The sequence below is a fragment of the Chroicocephalus ridibundus genome, chromosome 3 (genome assembly GCF_963924245.1).
Source record: "Chroicocephalus ridibundus chromosome 3, bChrRid1.1, whole genome shotgun sequence".
Classification (NCBI taxonomy): domain Eukaryota; kingdom Metazoa; phylum Chordata; class Aves; order Charadriiformes; family Laridae; genus Chroicocephalus; species Chroicocephalus ridibundus.
In genome coordinates, this window is record NC_086286.1 from 37,030,550 (window position 1) to 37,047,888 (window position 17,339).

Genomic DNA, 17,339 nt, shown 5'->3' on the forward strand with positions numbered 1-17,339 from the left:
CCCTTCCCCGCCCTCCGCCACACACAAGATGGCGGCGGCGCCCGCTCTCCCTCGCGAGAGCGTGGGGGGCCCCCCGCTCCGCCGCTAACGTCACATCCGGGTGAGCGGCAGCAGCCAGCGCGGCGCGGGCCGGGCCGGGCCGGGCACCATGTCCGCGCCGGGGGCGGCGGCGGGCGGCGGCAGGAGCGGCACCGCCGCCGAATGGGGTGGCTTCGAGGACAACATGCAGGTGGGGCCGGGCCGGGGGTGGCGGCGGCGGGACCGAGCCGAGCGGGCGCTGACGCTGTCTTGCCCCGGCGCAGGGTGGCGGCTCCGCCGTCATCGACATGGAGAACATGGACGACACGTCGGGCTCCAGCTTCGAGGACATGGGGGAGATGCACCAGCGCATGAAGGAGGAGGAGGAGGAGGAAGAAGGCGAGGGGGGGGCCGCCGAGGAGGAGGACGGGGAGTTCCTGGGCATGAAGGGGCTGCGGGGCCAGCTGGGCCGGCAGGTGGCTGACCAGGTGAGCGCCGTCCCCCGCCACCCCCGGCCCCGGCGGGCCCCGGCCGACCGCTGCCACCTCCCTTCTCTCCGCAGATGTGGCAGGTGGGGAAGAGGCAAGCCTCCAAGGCCTTCAGCCTCTACGCCAACATCGACATCCTCCGCCCTTACTTCGACGTGGAGCCTGTCCAAGTGCGCGCCAGGTGGGCAAGGCCTGGCCTGGGCCACCTCCGCTGGGGGGGGACCACGGGAGAACAGCGGCTTCTTGCCAGCAGGAGGCTGACAGCCCCCCCCCCCGCCAAAGCAAACAGGCCAGGGTGGGCTACCAGCCTTGCAGCAGGGCTCAGCTATGGGGAAACACGCTGTGCTTTGTCCCGCTGTCCTTAATGAGGTCCCCCAGGTGGGCTGTCACCTGTCACCCAGCGTTGCTGCTCAGAAAAAGCCCCAGAAAAAAGGGGCTTTGGGGCACCTTCAGCCTTTTAGCGCTCAGCTACATTATGTGGCTTCTGTTGGGCTCACAACATAGCTGTGTCTAAAAAGGCAGAGGTTTGTGAGGCTGGATGAAGAAAGGTGCCTTTCCATCCTGCTGTTCTGTCAGTGATCTCTCATCCCCCAGTGCATCCCTAAACATTTTCATTGAATCCCCCCAGCAAAGTTAACACAGTCAGGATTGTCTCCTTTAGTCAAAGGAATCTGTCCCCCAGGGCCTATGACCACAGCAGAAAACACTGGTAATGGGTGTACGGGATTTTTTACTTTTGAAGCATTTTGTTAACCATCCTGTTGTCCTCCCTGCTCCTGATGTCATTGCCTGCTTTGCTGTGATGCAGACTGCTGGAGTCCATGATTCCTGTGAAGATGATTAATTTCCCACAGGTGAGTTCCCTTTTGCTGAATCAGATTCCATGGCCAAGTGAATGTCCCACAGGCACCTCGTAAAACTAAAGTAGTCTGTGTTATTAAGGACCTGAGTTTGTTAGGTGTTCATCTCCCTGAAAATGTTGGTAAATTCTTTCCTGTGGTTGTTCAAACCTCAGTGTGGTACCTTTAATGCTGCTACAGTTCTAGACCTCTAGACTTCACACATCCCAAGCTCCTCATCGCACAACCTATTCTGCCTCGCTACCATCAGCAGTGGCCTTGCTGTTACTTCTCAAGCGGCTAGGTGATAAACTTCATCCAAGGCACTTCTCACGTTGCTTGGGGTGGGGAGCCTGGTATTCAGGAGCACTAACCAAACCTTCCCTGATCTGTCTCTTGTAGAAGATTGCAGGCGAGCTGTATGGACCCCTCATGCTGGTTTTCACACTGGTGGCCATCCTTTTGCATGGGATGAAGACCTCGGACACCATCATTGTACGTCAAGTCTTAGTGATAAGTTGTGATTTAACTGGGCTCTGGATTGCTATAACAACACTAGAAACCAAGAGGAAACCTCTTCCATGACTGAATAGCATCTTGCTGAAAAGCACATGGATTTGAGGAAGAACCTGCTCGTTTGGAGAAGGGAGGAAGGACGCATCAGAAAGTCTTGATGCTCTGCAGCTGGGAGAGCTGGGGTGTGGGTCATGTGTCACCCTGAGCGCTGCTAGCCAGCTATTTGATAATGCCTAGAAAGGCTCTGGGACTCTGAGGTGGAATTTGGGTGCTGGCAGGTCACTTTGAGTCCTTCTTATCCTGATGCTGTCTCCACAGAGGGAAGGCACACTGATGGGCACAGCCATTGGCACCTGCTTCGGTTACTGGTTGGGCGTCTCCTCTTTCATCTACTTCCTGGCATATCTGTGCAATGCCCAAATCACGATGGTGCAGATGCTGTCACTGTTGGTATGTACAGACGGAGCTGCCCCAAGATGCGGGGTTGCAGCACAAGTTCTTCCCAGAGAACAGGAAAAGTCCTTGTAAATTGGTCATCCCAAGTAACTGCACTGGGACAACCTGTAATTCCAGGATCCTCTTCTGACCTGCCCCATCCCAGGCACAGTGGTAGCACAAAAAGGCAGTTCCTTTGTGTGGGTCTCCTGCTTTGTGCTTCCTGATCTGAGATCCTGGTGGTAAAGAAACCAGGAGATTCCAATTTCTGTGGAATCAGAGGCTCCTTCCTCTGTTTCCCAAGTTGTTGCAATCTCTGACATCCCTGTGAATCCTTCAGACAGATTATCTGGGTGTGAGCTGCTGTTAAAATAGTTGTACTGGTTGACTCTTTGGCATTGAGTGAGTGGTTTGTGAAGCTTTGCCTTGGTGAAGCGTTGCAGGAATAGGCTGCTCCTGCTCTTGATCAAGGGCCCTTTGTGTGGGACTGACACTTGTAACGTGGATATTCTTGTTTTGTCAGGGCTACGGTCTTTTTGGACACTGCATCACTCTCTTTGTCACCTATAATATCCACTTCCACTCCCTCTTTTATATCTTCTGGTTGGGTGTTGGTGGACTCTCTACACTACGAATGGTAAGGGACAGGCAGCCTGGGGCCTTTCTCTTCTGGGGACAAAAAAAGGGAGGGAAGTGTTGTTCGCTTTCTGTTCATTGGGCCTGGCAGTTCATTTCGGAGCCAGTCAGGCTGCTGTGAAGAACAGCCTGATGCTACTGGGTCATTTGGCCACTGGTGTATGGAGGTGATGCTTGGATTAATATCCTCACCCATTCTAACAGCTGCAGGAGGTTTGGTCCCTTACAGCCCCTGCTGCTGTGGAGAGTCATGCCTGAGCATCCTGCACTCTTGGCAAGACTGGGCAAGGTTCACCTACACGAAGCAAAGTCAGATTGCTCTGGAGAAGATAAGGCTTCAGGGAGACCTTATAGTAGCTTTCCAGTACCTAAAGGGGGCCTATAGGCGAGATGGGGAGGAACTCTTTATCAGGGAGTGTAGCGATAGGTCGAGGGGCAATGGTTTTAAACTGAAAGAGGCGGAGATTTACATTAGATATTAGGAAGAAATTCTTTACTGTGAGGGTGGTGAGGCAGTGGAACCGGTTGTTCAGAGAAATTGTGGATGCCCCATCCCTGGAAGTGTTCAAGGCCAGGCTGGATGGGGCTTTGAGTAACCTGGTCTACTGCCCATGACAGTGGGGTTGGAATGAGATGATCTTTAAGGTCCCTTCCAACCCAGACCCTTCTATGATTCTATGAATTTGTTGGCACAAACTGTGAGAAAGGCTGTGAGCAGTGTTTGGTCCCATCCTCCTGTGTGCTCCTGACTGCAGTGCTAGAGGCTCAGGTAGTAGCTACCTCGTCTCGGATCTCCACCTCTCTCCTAGGTTGCTGTGTTGGTGTCACGCACCGTGGGGCATACCCAGCGGCTCATCCTTTGTGGGACCCTTGCTGCTCTGCATATGCTTTTCCTCCTCTATCTGCACTTTGCTTATCACAAGGTGGTAGAAGGTAAGCAAGGGAGATATGAAGACACATCCTGTTAAATCTGGGGGAGGAGGAGCTGCTTTTTGTTCTCTCTGAGGGAAATGTTGGACAGTTTGAATCTGACCTGAGGGCATCTGTGCCAGTTTCCAACCCAAGAATGACCAGCACTAGTTTTATTAGAGGAAGCTGTGGAAGTAGGGCAACAGGCAGGTGTGGGGTAGTTTCTGTGCGCTGACTTTTAGTACTTCAGACCTAAGTTGTGAGGCAGGATGCTTATTCTTTCCCCACAAGTGTAACAGCACTGACTGTTCTTGCATGCAGATGTTCAGTCCCTTCCTGAATCTTGCTGAAGTCAGGTTGCTTTTCTCTGATCAGGAAATGTGTCATAAGTCTTTTTACTTTGTTGTGTAACACCTTTTTTTTATCTTGTGTTGTACAACACAGATAGCAGAAGCTGCATCTTCCCCAGTCAGTGCTGTTTACCAGGCTATACATGTTCAGGTGCCCTTTCTGTGTCTCTCTTTAGTTTTCTCCTGACAAAGTCTCAATCTCTTTTCTATTCGCTGCAGGTATCCTGGACACATTGGAAGGACCCAACATGCCACCGTTTCAGAGAGTTGCCCGAGACATTCCAGTTGTTTCCAATGCTGTATTGAACACAACAGCCAAAGCCATTGCATTGACCCTGTAGTTTCACAGACTCGGACTTGCTTCCTTCACTACTTTTGGGGCTGCATAGGGCCATAATAACCTGCTGCCTCTTAGGAACAGGACAGAACAGCAGGAAGAAGACTTGGTTTTGTTTTCCTGGACCTGTCCTTTGGGTTGTGGTTTTGGGCAGCTGAGTGGACTGCACCTCAGTGACTCAGAAGAACTACGCTCTTCCCCCCACCCAGGTCTGGGCTGTCTTGAGTAGAGTGGTTCTGTTGCCTGCACGTTTAGCTGGGATTTCCCAGTGCAGTTTGTCCCTTACCCCTCTTTCCGCTTGCCGATGTAACACCAGGGCTGTCTGCCCTGTTCCTGTCCTGAAGAGGGAAGAATTAAATTGATGTTGGTGCTGAGTGATGTTTTATGTTTGAGCCTACTTGTGTAATGGGAGAGTGGTGTTGGGTCTCCGCGCCTTCATCTGTCCTGTCCTAGATTCAAAGCAGGATTCTTGGCAATTTTCTGCTGTCCTACTTCAAGTATTCTGATACATGGCCCATCTTGGGCACCTTTTCCATAGGCCAAAAGGCACAGAAACTTTAGTTTCTCAAGACTTCCAGGAACAGCGTGATGTTTAACCACATTATCTTTGATGTCATGCTCCAGATTGATGCCTCTGTTTTCACTTGTTTCAAGCTGCTATCTCGCCTCACTGTCTCTTCTCCTGTGTATGTCAGAGATGTATCTGTCCCCATACTTCCACAGCACCTTTTGTTCTTATCATCCTTCTGCCCCTGTTGCTCTGTGGGACTGCGGTTCTGACTGCAGGGGCAGCATGTTTCTGCATGGTCTTCTGTGGATATTTCTATTAAGAGGCTAGTTCAGCCCAGTCTCATGCAGCTTGCTGTCGTGTCTCCCAGCCATGGGACTTTCACCTCGTTGCTCTGAGCAGGAGCAGCATCCTGCTCCCCCAGACACAGTCTGCTGTGTCCTGTCTGGCTTTTCAAGCTGAGTCTAGGCCTTATTTCTGAAAGGACTCCTGGAGCCCTAAGAGAGAGTCTCTTGCAAACATTTCTCCAGTGTTTCCATTAACCAAAAGGAGAAATGGGGGAGTGTACAATGGTAATGGAGTTGGCACACTTATCTACAGCATACTGATGCAGGAAAGCTCCAGTAAGGATGGGGAAGCAGAGCCGCCCAGCCTAGCCTTACTTGCACTGCACTAACTCACAATTGCGTAGTTCAGATGTAGCCTTCCCTCACTGCTTTAACTTGTGCTGATCCAAGAGTGAAAGTTGTTAGCTGATATCTGGCTTTCATCTTCTCTCTGTAGCTCTGGATGACTGGGGGAGAGGAGCCATTCCTCAGAGAAGTTCACCCTTACACTCAGGCTGAGGGAAAAAAACAAACCAAAAAAAAAAAAACCCCAAGACGTTTCCCTTTCTTGGTGTGCCCACAAGTTAGCTGTGCACAGGGCAGATAATGTGTCAGAACTGCACTCTTTTTTTCACTATGAGGGTGGTGAGGCACTGGAACAGGTTGCCCAGAGAAGTTGTGGATGCCCCATCCCTGGAGGTGTCCAAGGCCAGGCTGGATGGGGCTTTGAGCAGCCTGGTCTAGTGGGAGGTGTCCCTGCTCACGGCACGGGGGCTGGAACTAAATGATCCTCAAGGTCCCTTCCGACCTGAACCGTTCTATGACTCTTTGGCCCCTTGGTTATATTAGTGGGAGGGGATGCAGCTGTAGTGGCGTTCGGGCTAGTGCCAAGGTGCAATGAAAGAGAGGAAGACAGCACCAGCTCCTGTCATCAGGCTGGTTTTATGCTTCTGTTAAAACAAAAATGTCACTGGATAGGATTTGAGCCTTTTCAGTCACAGACCTACTTTCCACTTGTTTGCTTTTTCCCGAATTCATAATTTGTTCCCTTTCCAAAAGCAAGAAGCTCGTCTACTAACACACACATACATAACAGACACATTCTCTCACTCTTGTGTCCTGCCCTGCCCACACACCTTGGGAAACTTATTTTGTCTGAAGAACACCACTCAGAGCAAGTTGTCTAGGGGAATTAAATTAATTATTTGGGCTAGTAGTCTCCACATTTTTTTGAGCAGTTGAACCACTTTAAGCTCCTAGAATTTCTATTATTTTCAAACCTGACAAAATGGAAGTGTTAGTTTGTAATGCTGCGTGACTCTGGTATTTCCCTCTTTATAACAACTCCACAGGAGGTTGGTTTCTAATTCGCACTTCTTGCCCCAGCAGCCTAGAATGGGTCTGTTTCTCTTGGTGCAAACCCTCCAAGCACAGGCGGGGGGGATGGAAAGGAAAAAGAGACAATTGTCACTAGAATAAGTCCAGCCAAGAAGAAAAATGACTCTGCGCCAAACTCTATCACTGCTGATCTACGGACACGGGCAGAGAAGAGCTGTGCTCCCCTCCCACACCTCACCACTTAGCTAAATCAGAGGATGAAACTGTGCCCTGTGTTTTCACTCAAAGCACAGGAAAGAGCAGAGAGCAAACTCTTTGTGCTTCCCCTGCACAGCTTGTGTGTTATGTCAGCTGGGGACAGATGACCAGAGTGACAACTAACCACCCTCTCAGAAGCTGTGGGGCTTGCTCTGCTCCCGTTCTTCAGCCCTGATTAATTCGCTGTGCAGCAGCAGCTGGAAGCTGAATTGTTCTGCACTGCCAGAAATTCAGCACTTGGCTGAGAGCTTCAGCCTGTCCTTTTGCTGACAGAGAGGGATGCACTTTTGCAGGGAAATGCACGCGTGCTGCAGTTGCAGGGAGTATGCTGAGCATGCAGCCTTAGTAAAGTCCTTGTGGGAGGACATCTCTCAGTGCTTACTCAAGTCCTCTAGTCATCAGGACTAGCCTTACAGCCCTACCATGCCAGACTATCTCTGCCTTTGTTTCCTGCCATGGCTCTTGCAGCAGATCTAAAATAATTTTCTACCCTCTCCCTTGCAGCAAATACGAAATAATTCCCCCTCCATCACCTCCCCCTTTTGAGGAAGGGTAGCTCTGTGAGAGCTGTGTGAACTCTGTTTTATTCCAGCTGAAATAAAAGTTTAAGGCTCTCTGATTCAAAAGAGGAAAGTAAAATGTGTATTAAAGCATGCTATGACCTTCTCCTCTCCTCTGCAGTACCTGGGAGTCCAACCCTTCTTACAGTCCATTGTTGTTTCCCTTTTCATCACTTTAGTTGTGTTTTGGTTACGGGTAGGCTGTTTCTTCTCCCATTTGCTTTTCTTCCTGTGTCTCATCTTACTCTAGCTGCTCCTCATCCACTGTTTTTCTCCATTTATGTGTTAGGTCTTAACGGCATCGGTCTAGAGAGTCAACTCTGATTCTTCGTGCCCCCAGTAGGCAAACAATAAACTACCTTCCCAAACCTGCTGGGTAAGTGCACATAACAAGGAAGCAATATCTAGTTCTTCGCAAAATACCACTGCCAAATCACCCTCTGCATAGCCCTTAATTAGGTTTAGTGAGCCAAGGCTTTGAACCATTAGCTCCTGTGCCACTTCTCTCAATGTATTTGAGCGTAAAGCAAGGTAGGACACTTGTCTCCTCGATGTGCTCTTGGTCCTGACAACCGGCAGTGAAGATGCCAGCACTGGGGCTTTAGAAGCAGCCTGATCCTCTCTAAGCAAGACTTTGGGCTGCTGCTGTCAACTGAAGTGGGACATGTCCCAGGGGCTCTCCTCCAAGCACCTCTCCAATAATAGCCTGTTCAATGAAGCAAGGGTTAATTAGTGCCTGGAGGTAATTTTGAGGTGAGACTGAGCTGTTGACCTGTGCTGATCAGCAGCTGGTATTTTCTTGGTCACCCTCCTGCCCACCACTCTGACATCCAGCCTCTGCCCCTCACAGCCCTGCAATACAGAGAATCATGTTCTCACCTGGATGGTTTAATTTGCCCTTAGAGATCAGTCGCTCCTTTTCTGAAAGCCATCACCTGTACCAATACTGCACAAGTCGATGCTCACAGCTGCTCTTCATTCCCCAGCGCAGATGAGTTGCCAGGCCAGTGGTCTGTTCTTGGTACAGGTTGCAGGTGCAATACCGAGCCCATGCACCCCTGTGCAACTGGAAAACAGAGGGAGGTGTGTAGATAGCCCTAGAGAACAGCAATGGATTACTCAAAGGGCATGGTGACACCTACACTGTAAATTAGATGCTGCAGCCAAAGTCTTACGGTTGACATCTGAATCCAGCTTCTTATCTGGTGCTCCCCTTGTCTCGTTCAGGACCTAACGTGCAGCCCTTGGCTCAGGTAACCTGCGCCTCCGTTTCAGTAGAGGAAAGTTGCTTCACATCCTCCTCCACATCCCATTTTCCTCCTCCCTTTCCACCCCCTCTCTCCCACTCTGGCCTGAAACCAAGCAGAGGACCCTGGGTTTGTCCCCAAGTTACCCACCGGACTGGAATTCACTTGAGCGCTGCTATATGCAGCAGCCAGATTAGTTACGTGCAGAAAGCTGCCTACTTAGGCGGTTTAACCTAATTTCCACATCACTGGCTTCCTTTTTCAGCTCAGTGGAGTTGAAAGCGCGGGGCCCTGCTTCCTATTTCTCTCTGAGTACAGCATGACCCAACCGGGGGGACACAGAGGAAAAATCCCTCTGATCCGTACCTGGGAATGAGCAGGGGGAAGGTATGGCTGCCCGGATGAGGGTGAAGGCTGTATGCTGTGGGGATAAGGAAGCCTGCGGCGCTTCCCCAACCCCTCCACCATTCACCAGCTGCCTCCAGAAGCCCTGGGCCGCAAGAAGTGGTTCACACTGACCTCGCCATTAAGCCATGGGTCCAAGCTCGACATGTAGTGGGTTTAAGCATAAATGTTGCCAAAGCCGTCAAGAGGCCGCCGTTCCTCAACGCCATGGCCTGATGGGTTTGGCCCCTTCCCCCAGTGGGAGCAAAGCCTCTCTCACCCTCCCTCCCCTCCCGCACCCCCTCAGCAACCGGGACGCAGCCCCGGCCGGCCTTGGCCCAGGGTGGCGGCCAGAAGCCGGCGGGCGCCGGCGTCGCCGCTGACGGACTTCGAGTGGCGCCGGGGACGCAAGATGGCGGCGGGGGACGCCAGGGTGGGATGTGGGGGGCCGAGGGGAGGGCGGTGGGCGGTGGCGGCCCGCCCCGGGCGGTAGGAGGGCCCGGGGAGGAGGCGTGGCGGCTCGGCAGGTGCGGGCGGAGCGGGGCGGGGAGCGGCGGGGCTGCCCGGCCCCCTCCCGGCCGATGCTGGCGCAGCGGGGCGGCGCGGCGCGGCCCCGCGGGGCTCAGAGCCCGGCGCCGGTTCGGATTAGCCCCCGGCCGATGGCTCCCCCGGGTCTGGCCGCCCGCGGACGGGCGGCGGCCCCGCCGGGTGGAGCGGGGCGGCCCGGCGGCCGCCGGTAAGGCTGCGCGGTGACGCCCCCGGGGCCGCGGTGGGCCGGGCCGGGACTGCCCGGCGGCGGCAGCGGCGGTAGCGGCGGCGGCGACCGCCCCGGCCCGCATCGCGCATCGCGGCTTCCCCCCGGCGCCCAGCCGCCGCGGCGGGATCGGCGGGCGGCGGCGGGCGGCGACGGCGGCTCCCCGAGCGGGGGGAAGATGCTGCCGGGGTCCATCCAGATCTCCGGGGAGACGCTGTCGGGGGCGGAGATCCGGGACATCTGCGAGAGCCTGCGGGAGAACTCGGTGCGGCTGCTGTCGCTGCGGGGCTGCCAGCTCTCCGAGCGGGACTTCGGGCACGTCTGCCGGGGGGCGGCCGAGTCCCGCTCCCTGGCCCAGCTCAACCTCAACCTGGGCATCGTCTCCAACATCAACCGCGTCAAGCAGCTGGCCGAGGCCCTGAAGACGAACCGCTCCGTCCAGTCCCTCTTGTGAGTACAGCGGGGCGGGGGGGGGGGGTGTGCCCCTGGCCGCCTCCCGGGCGGGGACGGGTCCTGCGGGGGCTCGCAGCTCCGGGCCGGTCCCTGAATTTAAGTCTCGGAGGAGGAAAAGACGCCCTTGACGTTGCCGAGGGTCACCGCCTCCACCTGCACCCGGATGGGAGGCAGACACCTCCGCCCCCCCCGCCCCGGGCTGGGCACGGCCCTGGCTTTCCATCCCAGCCCCTCCAACCTGTGTTGTCCCCCATGTCGGGGGCTGCCCCTGCCCCGCTGGCATCCCCTGCACCCCCTCATCCCAGCTGGGAGAGAAGGGCCACTGTAGCGGCCAGGTGACCCCCACAGCAGAGGTTTCCCGGGGCTTTTTCCCCCCATCTGGGGTTAGGATTTGTCATCCTCCTCATTTCGTCTGCTTCTCCCTCCCCGCTGGGTGAGTGAGCCCCCAGGAAGAAGGCTGCTTAGTAATTTTCCCTTTTATACCTGCACAGCCTCCACGGGAGTCCCCTGACAGATGCAGGCTTGGCCCTCCTCAACCCCGCTCTCTCCATCCACCCCTCGCTGGTGGCTCTGGATCTAGGAGACTGCATGCTGGGTGATGAAGGCATCAACCTTATCTGTGGGCTCCTGCCGCCTGACGGGGCCAAGTCCGGTAAGCACCAGGGGCTGTGGGCTGCACAATGACTGGTGGAGCTTTCACAGAGAGCAGATGCATGCAGCAGTGAATCCTCAGCCCTGGAGGAGGCAGGCTCTATAGTTTGCCTGGGCTGAGGAATTTCTTGCCCCAACTGAAGTAAAGCAGAAAAGCCAAGCGATAGAGGAGTGGTTCCCTCGGGCAGGCATGGTCTTTCTGATATCGATCTGTCCTGCTGGCAGTTTGGAGCTCAGGGACCAACAGGTTGCTTCTGGTTCATGACGGGAGTGTTTGAAACTGGAGGAGTGGACAGCTTGGACTTTGAATATGTTATTTTGCATTTGCATGTTGATAATGACCATAGATAAATGTATGGTGTGCCACCACCCAAGCACTTGGCTTTATTGTCAGTGCCGGGAATTGTCCCTGCTTGAGGTGCACTTTGTGAGTGTGTAGTTGGGTGGTCATAGCCTTAGCATCATGACTCAGATCTTTACAGGGGATAATCTTCAGTGATCAGAGGCCAGTGGGCCAGTTAAGCTGAGAGAGCTGGCATGTGCTGAGGTAACACCATCCCTCTCTCCTGACTTTCAAGCTGCTTTCTACCTCCTCTCCCCAGCACCTTCTCCTCCGTGTGCTTGAAGTGTCATTCATGCTGTTATCTCAACTGGCAACCCCTCCCCAGCGCAGGCTTCAGAGCCTGCTGTCCCTGTTATCCTCTCTCCAACCTGTCACCTCATGCCACCTCCTTCTCCTGGTCAGTTACCTCACGCACACCCCTTACTTGTTCCATCGTGCTTGCTATTTAGGGTAAGCGAGACACAGTTTGTGAGAGCAGAGAAATGGAGCAGTCACAGCATGGGCAAATGGAGGTGCACTGCTGAAAGCAGTTAAATATTTCACTGCTCAGTGAAATATGGGATGATGGTTGTCAGAGCAAACCAAACCCTTTAGCCTGTTGGAGTACAGGGGACACAACTCAAAGCTGTCCTGGTTAGCTGAACTAGTTCCCCTGAGACTGCTCTGGTTTGGCTTCTGTCTCTTCTCCAGGCCTCAAAGAGCTAACGCTGAGCGCCAACCCAGGCGTCACAAGCAAAGGCTGGGGACGCCTAGCCATTGCAGTGGCTCACAGCTCACAGCTCCGTGTATTGAACCTGGACTACAACCCCCTAGGTAAGCTGGGGGGGCAGGGCGGAGGGGCAGGGGATGCAGCACTCCGGCCTCTCAGCGTTTGTGCTGGTGGGTGGCCGGGGATTGAGCTCTGGAAGGGCAGGAGAGCTTCACCAGCAGGATGGGGCAGTTTCTTGCATAGGTGCCTTCTGATCCCTGGCAGTGAGTTCACCCTGCCAGGTGCCCTCGGCTTGTGGGGAGAGCCAGCCTCGCTGCTCTGCTCATGTGACGTGGCCACATGCCCTGTGGGGAGGTGCAGAAAGGTTACGTCTTACCCGCTCCACTGCCTTTGTCGTCACGTTTGACCCTCCACGTCTCCCCTGTTCCTGAAGTCCTGGGCATCGACAGTGGCTTGGCAGATGCAGTATGTCCCCTCGCTCCCTCCTTCCTCTTCCAGGCGGCGGAGAAGGGAGGAGGAGGAGGAGAGCCTGGCACTGGTTGCCATAGAAACCAACTCTCTCCAGCTCTGCTGCAAGGTGGTGAGGAGGAGACCAGGCCATGCCTCCCTGAGCATCAGGAGGGCGCTCCCCTCCTCACCCCCTCTGGAAACAGAGCCTCCCTCCAGGCCCTGCCTGTCTGACCAGGTACCTCCCCTTGGTCAGGAAAGGCCCCAGGGTGTTACCAGACAGCAGCCTTTTTTTTTTTTTCCAAAAGAATGTGTCACAGTTTTACGGTATCTTGGCACTCGCCAGGGAATATCAGGAGAATGTGCTGGAGTCTTGTCTCTTCACCAGCATCAATCTTTAACGCTCCTGGTCCTGCTGCATCCACCACCAAAAGCCTGTCGCCTTTCCAGGGAGGCAGTCCATCAGCTGGTGCAGGGCCCCCTGTCCAGCTCCACCCTCCCCCTAGACTGAGGTACTCGGCTTCTGATTCTGTGTCTGGGATGCCTTACAGGGACTGTTAATGGCCCTCGCATCCTTCAGTAAGAAGGAGATTTGGGAAGTCATGGTTCCTGAGGGAATAAAACAAATTTCACTGTGTTCCTTCGTGTTCTCCCTGATAATCAGTGACTGCTCCCATAAGCACAAAATGGTGTACCTTTGCCTTGTCTCTTTTCTCAGTTAACAGCTTTTTTTTTTCCCCAAGGTAACAGAGATTTGGAGGTTGTCTGGTGGCAGAAATACACAGAGGATGTTTCCATGACAGCCCCAGGCCCATGAGGGCACTTGGTGTTACATGAGGGAAGGCAGGCACTGCTGACAGGCCTGCTTTGCTTCTCCCACAGGTGACCAGGTAGCTGGGATGCTCGCCGTCGCTGTGGCCTCCAGTCGAACCCTCGAAGTTCTGGACTTGGAGGGAACAGGACTTACCAACCAGTCAGCCCAGGTGAGAGAGCCCACAGTTACTCTACAGCATCACTGACATCTCAAGGGCATAGGTCTTGGCTGTCTATAGGGGCCCTAGGACCTATACCTGCCTCCATCCCCTTCCCAGAGTCCACATGCACCCCCTTCCCTCCCTGCACCCGGGGCCGATGTTGCTTTCCCCTGGCCCGTGGCAGTAGGCCACAGGAGGAGCTCGTAAGCCACAGCCCTGACCTAGGGCTCCTGGATCTCCCTCCAGTCAGCAGGGAGAAACACGCAGCTCTATTTATAGTTTGGTTTTCTTGGAAGAAGTAAGGGGTTGGACTTGCGATTGGGGATCAGAGCTAAAGCTCCCTGGACAGATAGGGGCCAAGGCTTGGTAGCACAGGCTCTCCTCTCAGAGCCCCAGCTCCCACTGGTAAGAGGGGACTAGCCTGGATACGTGGGAGTAACAGGATGTAGAGCAGTCCCCCTCCTCTTTAAATAGAGCCAGGAGACCCAGGCGCAGCTCTTCCCACAGAAAGATGGGAAGCCCTCAGGCTCTCAGAAAGCCTGGCAAAGAGAGGTCAAAGCCAAGGGAAGGCAGAGGTAAGAAGAGGAAGGCTGGAGTTTGCAGGGACATGGGGCTTTGAAGCTCTTTCTGCTTAGCCTAGCTGCTGTTTGTGCTGCTTGTCAGCCTGTTTATCCCACTCTCTGCCCAGACCTTGCTGGACATGGTAGAGAATTACCCCACAGCCCTACGGACACTCATCCTGGCGGAGAACAACATTAGTCCCGAGCTGCAGCAGCAGATCTCTGACCTGCTCTCGGAGGGTGAGGAAGAGGAAGAGACGGAGGCTCGCGAAGTCACAGCCAGGGAGAAGAACCCCTGGATCTGCCAGAACAGTAAGAGCTCTGGGACCCGAGTAGGAATTGGCGTGTCTGGGGTGTTTCCAGCGTCACTGGTCTCTTGTGGTGGGGTTGGTCAATGTGGTCTGTCCCTTCTCTCTGTGAACTGGAATACAGACAGCCCCCAGGTGCAACCTTCATGTTAAATAGCATTGGGCTGAGCTGCGCTTGGAAAGGCAGCCTCCCAAGGACAATGCGGCTGCTGCAAAGAGTGGAAACGGTACCTCAGAGGCGTTTTCCCTGATGCTGCAGGAACGAAATCTTTGTGCAACGTCTAAAAACTCAAGGGCAGGAGCATTAAAGATCTCGGGGGCCTTTGCCAGGTATTCTAGCCAAAACTCATGTAATTCCTCACTGCTTCCAGAATAACCTCCTGCAATCCGCACAGCATCAGCTCTTCCTATCTCCATCCCAAATGTGTGAGGGGTTAGCCAGGTGCCAGAGCCTGTCTGTGCAGTGGCTTTTGACAGAAAAAAGGTATATTATGGAGACAGCAGTAGCCTGTTGCGTATCATCAGTATATATGATACTGTATATTGTCATGACAAGCCTTGTGATCCTGCTGGTTTAGGGCTGGGATTTTTTTTTTACCTTTAGTTGTCCTTCCCCCCTCCCAATTCTCATGTCAGACTAACAGCAAACAAGGACAACCACTCTCTGGGCCTCAAAACATCTGGATCCTCATTTACTAGAGCCATAAAAAAATCCTTTACTGACAGCTCTGGCCAAGTTTTGGATCCAGTTTCCAGAAATTGATCCCCAAAACAGAGATCCCACGCACCAGTTTTGAATGTGTAGGACACTGGATCTGAAGCACACAGGCACTAAAAACCTCCCCTCTCACATCCAGGAAAAAACAATTTTTTTTTCTGTTTAAAAAGGCTTCTGGGTGGGAAGCTGGTATCCTGATGAGTTTCTCAATTGCTGTGTGTGCCCATCCTCCTTGCAGCTGATTCACTTGGTGTGGGGAGAGTCGCAGCGTTCCTGGCTGTCGCTCTGTGCCGTTGCAGAGCCAGCAAGCTGCCCTCACCTTCCTGAGGCAAGCAGGGAAGGGCTGCACAAACCCTCCATTCATGCAGCACAGAAAGTCAGGATTTCCAGGCCGCCGCTGCCATAGAATGGCTGCTTGCCCACTACCGTCCCTGCTCTCGGGAAGGCAACGCCACCACCCTGGGTGGGTTTGGTTGGCTTGCAGCCTGCCAGCCCGTGCCACCTGGGTGCTGTCTCTGTAGCTGGAAAGACATGGTGAGTGCAGATTTAAAGGTCTGTGCAGGGCTGGGTAAGGGCAGAGCTGGGTCAGCACAACCAGTATCACCTGCAAGTGTATGTGGGGAGGGTTCAGACCTGATGTTCCTCTTGACAGCCAAGTTAACAAATGCAGATCCGCACCCTGGGCGCTTAGTGCTGTCTCTGCCTTCCCCCTTCTCCAAACATCAATTCAGTTCTGCTGCGTAGCCAGAGTAGACCTAGTTACTACTTAATCTCACAATCCTCTCAGCAGTTCGTTTCCCACCCTGTGGCGCTCTAATTCCTCATCCTCACCCCTAGGGCTGGAGTACAGCCCCGCACTCTCCAGCAGCCCAACCGGCTCATGGTTTTCTCCCTCTCTCACCACAGATTCCAGCTCCCAGATGGTCCTGATGACGTCAGGCCTCGGTGACAGCCTCTTAGCAGAAACAGAAATGTAGCTGGGCTACCCTGCCTGCTTCTGCCGAGAAGAGCACTGTGCCTGCTGAGGGAGCGCGTGTCCCCAGCGCCTCTGCCTCCGGTGGGCTGCCCCAGCTGTCTTCTCACACATTTCACCTCCTCTTGATGCCTCCCTTGGCTCTCTGAGCGCCGAAGCCTGGTCTGAGCAAATCTCTACACGCGTCTCTGTGTTGTCACATGCCCCGTCGGCCGCTTGTGATTGTCCAGTCGCTGTATGTGTAGCTCACGCTGCCCTGCCTCCCCCCTCCCCTCCGCGCCCGGCTGTGCCCGCAGGGCGCAGGCTGTATTTATTCAGATGTGTATAAGAGATGTTCTTTCTATTGCTTGTACCACTGTCACGATGAGAGTTTTATAAAGGTCACAGACGCGGCACCACTCATGGCAGCGTGAGCCTCCTCCGTCACTCTGCCTGGTGGCAGGAGCTGCCGGGAGAGTCAGAGGGCAGGCAGGGGGCAGCAGCCCCTCACCCCGCTGCCCACCGGGCTTCCTCTGTCTCTTCCAGGGTGAGCTCTCTGCTGTGGCCCCCTGGAGGTTCTGCTCCTGGCCCCAGAGGGAGGTTGGGCATAGCCCAGTTTGCCATCCCCTGGGCCTTTCCTCTGCCCAGAGGGAGAGGGCCAGGCTGGAGCCCATCTGCAGGGAGTTTGGCACCAGCTGTGCACCCTCTGGCAAAGGCTTCAGCCCACAGCAGCACTGCAGGTTTCACTGCTCTGCCAAGTGCCCCTTGCCGGAGCTAGGCAAGGAAGATCATGTTTCAAGGCCTTGATTAGGCTAGAAGATTAAATTGTGGCAGCAGCTGCTACTCAAGGGAGCACAGAATAAAATCATTAATTATGGGACAAAGAAACAAGAAACTCTTCCTGCATTATGCTTTGCATATATCTAGGTCAGAAGGGCACTGGCAGTGTAACTTGGGAGATGGAGGAAATTTCATCAGAGCCCTCTGACCTCTGCAGCACCATTCAACACAAAAAGGAAACGCTTCCAAATGTCCTTATCAGCATCCTACAGGAACTCCCTGTCTCGTGTTTGGAGGGCTTCAACCCCAATTCTCCCTCCCGACACAAAATAGTGACACTAGAATTATAAAACTCTTACGAACTCCAGGGAGGGGGTATGTTACATGTTCCACGTAACTCAATCTCTAAAATTAACTGATACTCTCACATGACTCAGAGCTGGGGCTTCAAGAACACCAAGAAATAATAAAAGAATTAGCTACACCTCATCCTATTCTAGATCAGCACATGGAGGCCTTTGCCAAGACACAGATCAGAGAG

General features: G+C 54.1%; 2 protein-coding genes across 2 annotated transcripts; both read left to right on the forward strand.

The window, feature by feature from the left end:
• Positions 1 to 13: 13 nt before the first annotated feature.
• YIPF3 (Yip1 domain family member 3) lies at positions 14 to 4,902 on the forward strand. The gene is made up of 9 exons (XM_063328766.1): positions 14 to 229; positions 303 to 506; positions 581 to 687; positions 1,315 to 1,360; positions 1,748 to 1,840; positions 2,180 to 2,311; positions 2,820 to 2,933; positions 3,742 to 3,865; positions 4,411 to 4,902. Exons 1-9 carry the CDS (start codon positions 149 to 151, stop codon positions 4,530 to 4,532), a joined length of 1,023 nt encoding a protein of 340 aa, XP_063184836.1. The 5' UTR covers positions 14 to 148; the 3' UTR covers positions 4,533 to 4,902.
• Positions 4,903 to 9,662: 4,760 nt separating this feature from the next.
• Positions 9,663 to 16,444, forward strand: LRRC73 (leucine rich repeat containing 73). The gene is made up of 6 exons (XM_063328767.1): positions 9,663 to 10,353; positions 10,848 to 11,008; positions 12,041 to 12,163; positions 13,389 to 13,489; positions 14,169 to 14,352; positions 15,973 to 16,444. The coding sequence occupies exons 1-6, from the start codon at positions 10,082 to 10,084 to the stop codon at positions 16,041 to 16,043; spliced, it is 912 nt and encodes a 303-aa protein (XP_063184837.1). The 5' UTR covers positions 9,663 to 10,081; the 3' UTR covers positions 16,044 to 16,444.
• The last annotated feature ends 895 nt before the right edge of the window (positions 16,445 to 17,339 follow it).